This window comes from Rhipicephalus sanguineus, unplaced genomic scaffold (genome assembly GCF_013339695.2).
Source record: "Rhipicephalus sanguineus isolate Rsan-2018 unplaced genomic scaffold, BIME_Rsan_1.4 Seq802, whole genome shotgun sequence".
Classification (NCBI taxonomy): domain Eukaryota; kingdom Metazoa; phylum Arthropoda; class Arachnida; order Ixodida; family Ixodidae; genus Rhipicephalus; species Rhipicephalus sanguineus.
In genome coordinates, this window is record NW_023616021.1 from 82145 (window position 1) to 86046 (window position 3902).

At 50.7% G+C, this 3902-nt stretch overlaps 1 protein-coding gene across 1 annotated transcript; it reads right to left on the minus strand.

Moving 5' to 3' along the window:
* Positions 1-552: 552 nt before the first annotated feature.
* LOC119378360 (putative nuclease HARBI1) lies at positions 553-1828 on the minus strand. Its single transcript, XM_037647526.2, has 3 exons — positions 1607-1828; positions 1357-1498; positions 553-1070 (listed from the first exon to the last, which is right to left on the minus strand). The coding sequence occupies exons 1-3, from the start codon at positions 1643-1645 to the stop codon at positions 553-555; spliced, it is 699 nt and encodes a 232-aa protein (XP_037503454.1). The 5' UTR covers positions 1646-1828.
* Between the last annotated feature and the right edge of the window lie 2074 nt (positions 1829-3902).

A 3902-nucleotide genomic window follows, 5' to 3' on the forward strand; every position in this document is an offset into this window, starting at 1 on the left:
AGCAAAATTCTAACAGCTACATCACAATCGCTCGTATGCCAAGACAAACGAGAGACCTTTCATATGTAAAAAAAACAAAACCATGGTTGCATTTCAGTGGATATTACAGGGCAATGGCACATACTCGACGCAGCAGCAGCATCATCAAAGGGGCTACATTTCGTTACTAAGCATGAAAACTTTCGATGTAAAAGTAACATTGCAGTGCATGCTATGCAACACAATTCAGCCACATTGCTTCACCCATTACACAGTTGTGAAAAGAAGTCGCCAGACAAAATATTGGCGCGTAAAAACAACACAGCTTTATCCCACCCTCAGCAGCAAGCTTAACACATGAAATGTTGTATGGATATGACCACGCTCCAGTGCAGTGTATGTTCATACTTTTGTTTTACACTGGCTTTTCTGCAAGAATGCATATGTTCTCTTTTCATCACAATTCTTGTACCATGCCTGAAAGAGGTCACACATCAACGCAGTAATAATATGTGTAAATCAATTATTTGACATCTCTTAAATACACACTACTCCAACTGCTGCATTACGCATCTACCAACGATGCTGTTGGCGTCGCAACCGCCGGCGCACCCTCCTCAAGTACTCGTAGTGCTGCGCACGGGTGGTGCCAAAGCGCGCAATGACACCGTCCCGTACTGCGCGCCCTCTTAAATAATAGCTTCTTGTGGCCCTGTTTCGGGTCAAACCCTGTTGGATGGGGGACCCGTTAGAATCTTCGCTGCTGGTGCTGCTGCTGCTGCTGCTGCTGCTGCTGAAAAAGTCTTCAATGCCTTCAAACTCATCAACCGGCTCAGTGGCACCCTCACCTAAGCATAGATTATGAAGGGAAGCACATGCTGCAATAATGTCAGCAGCACGCTCTGGCTCGTGGTGGAGGGTGCGGTAACGCTGCAAGCACCGGAAGCGGGCTTTAAGCATGCCAATGCACCGCTCCACAATGGAGCGCATGGTGATGTGCTCAGCGTTGAACCTGCCTTCGGCACTGTGCACGGAAGGATCACCAGAGACCGGGATGAGGAGCCACGGCTCCAATGGGTAGCCACTGTCACCTGCACAAAGACGGAAATAGTGTACTATGCTACGTATACCCATGTAGCATAACGTTAGTAGTCAACATCAGAGGCCATAATGTTACATCACTGCTGCAACAATTGTCGAGACCCTTAGTGCAGTGCTCTATTCATTTGTTCTGATCACTTGGGCCACATCCTTCTAAAAAGAAGTCGCACAGTGATTGCACTACTACTTTTTTTTTTAAACCTTCGGGCAGGACCCAGGGGGGTCTCAAAATTTTTTAACACAACTTCTCCCGTGAGGAAAACGTTTTAATCTCACCAAGCAGGTATTCGCCTGGCTCTGCAATGCGCCCCGCCAGGAACCGTCGGCGCAGCCAGGTCGTCTGCCAGACGAACGAGTCATGGTCTGACCCCGGTCGCATAGGGTCGATGGCCAGGATCCGCATCGCCGCATCGCAGATCTGGGAAAGCGTGCGCGGCGAAAGCCCATTGTTAGCAAGCAAACACAACAAAAGATGCCGGCGCGGGCGCAGTAAAACGAAAGGCAAACAAGTCGGAGGTTAACTCACGATCATAACGTTGAGGGCGTAGAAGTGCTTCCTGCACATGAACGAAGCCTTGCGGGGTCCCTTGGGCGCCTTGATGCCGATGAGGGTGCCGTCGATGCAGCCGATCACTCCCGGAATGGCGCCGAGCCGAAGGAAGCCTTCTTTCACGGCCGCCTTTTCTTCGGTCGTCGTCGGGAAGCGCACCCACCCATTTTGCGCGCCCACTTTCACTATAGCTTGAGCGACGCGTTTGACGCATTCGCTCACAGTCGATTGCGCCATGTCAATCGTCGTCTCGCTCCCGACGGAACCTTGGAAGCTCCCGGTCGCAAAGAAGCGCAGCGCACACAACACCTTTTGTTCCACTGAGAGCCGCGTCGCTCGCACCCCTTCCAGTTCCTCGGCCAGTTGACCACACAACCATCGCACAGTTTCCTTCGAGAGTCGAAAATGCCGCCGAAATTCGTCATCTGTCATGTCAAACGCATCGTCGGGCTCGCGTTGTTGTCGCCGGCGTCGCATGAGCGCAACCGCCATCCCGATCAGCGGAGCCGCCATTTTCGATGCCTTTCCAAACGACCCGCTCTCTGGCGATGCTAAAAATTATGCCTTTTCTCTCTGCATAATGAGTGTGTAAACGTCATTTTGACGTCACGCTTTTTTATGGTTGTTTGATTGACAAATAACATGGCCTCCCTTCGACCAATCGGAGACGACTAATGGCGGCGAAAAGCATAGAAAAAGGAATAGAATCGTTCCGCGATAGCACCCCAGGATCTATTCGGAGCCGAGCGACGCCCAAGCGCGCCAGCAGCCGTCGGCCGCGTCGGCGGTCAGTCGACGCCGGACTATAGACGATTTTCCGCAGCGGGGCACGGGCGCTGCCATGTTTGATCACGTGATCGTAATTGGCATCACCCAGCCATTTGCCCCAGCCAATGCCCCAGCCAACGCATTGGGCAAGCGAAGCGGCCGTGGCCGTACCACACAAACTGGTTGCAGCAGGGTGTAAGCAAGTCACAAGCTTGCGCAGCAAAACAGTTCTACATGTAATCGCCTCAAAGGTGATAACGTTGAGACATTTACGTTTGTTTGGCACGTACCACGCCACAACGATAAGCGATAAGTTTAATCTACTTCGTATTTATGGTGTATGCCTTTAATTGCTCTATTAGCAACCGCCAGTATATCTGGGGTTACAAGCCAACATGGCAGCACCTGTGCAGACGCGACAGCCCGCTTCGATCCGAACTCGCGCTTCCTACTCGCCCATTGTCCTCACAGCAATAAATAAATGGCAAAATCGGCCATCGCTTTGTGTCAGCTCACGCTGGAGAAAAGGCATCAGGTATGCTTTGTCTTTATTATTGCGATCAGTTGTGTTTATTTAGCCACGCCTGCTAAGCCTTGTCTCCGACAGTATGAGACTGAATCTTGGAAACACTGCAAAATACCGACGAGAACATTGCTCTCGAAGCTTCCGGACGCGAATATAAAGCAAATAAATGCGTAGGTCTTGAACTTACGGGTACACAGCGCAGGACGATGACGTCATAAATTCGAGGCGGAGGGAAACTGCATCCACAGGTGCCGCCATGTTTACTTTCCGGCGCTGCCGTCTGCTCACTTTTATTCGCGTGCGCGCAGACGCTATGGGAACGCCGAGCAGACGACGCGGATAGAGATATATTGAGCAGCGCTGCCAAAGGCCACGGCAGGGGGATGGCCACAGTGTGGTGGCGCCATTTAGTTTTGATTGAACAAACCAGCTGCGGAAAATCGTCTATTCGCAGTGAGATCGGGCTAGAGGTGGCAGCACCGTCGCCGCGCTAGTGTGGATTGGTGGTTGTCGCGCTTCGTTGTGAGCGATTTGACCCGATTTCCGGCAAACAAATTGCGTTGAGTGCAGCTTTCTGGTAATATGTGCGCTCTTCATTTCCGAATTAATGCACGAAGCACGCCGAACGTTACTGCTACTTGTGAGAGAAACGCATTCTGCCAACGAACGGGGTTGCTCGCCTTCGGCAACAGTCGGCGTTTTCGCAATGAATGACGTTTTCTTGTTTTATTTGTACATGTTCAACTTGTGTTCTATCTACTACGCACTGCTGTAGAGGGACTGAATTAAGTATTTACTTCTTATTGATATGGATACCCTGCAACAAAAAGAAAGCCCGTATTCCTGAACGATGAGTTCAAATAGCACTTTGTACACGGCGTGTTCAAATACTCATCCGCATTTCTTATTCAGTTCTCCAATGTAGGACAGTTGATAGGTTTACTGAGGAAAGCTATGTGGCTGACAGCGCTTTAGCAC

Bases quoted from the DNA above. Each gene is read 5' to 3' on its own strand.
- LOC119378360 (XM_037647526.2), bottom strand. From the start codon at position 1,645: ATGTGCAGGAAGCACTTCTACGCCCTCAACGTTATGATC. The intron at 1,499-1,606 runs GTGAGTTAACCT...ACGCTTTCCCAG, and splicing joins ACGCCCTCAACGTTATGATC to ATCTGCGATGCGGCGATGCG. The intron at 1,071-1,356 runs GTGAGATTAAAA...GTCTTTGTGCAG, and splicing joins GCCAGGCGAATACCTGCTTG to GTGACAGTGGCTACCCATTG.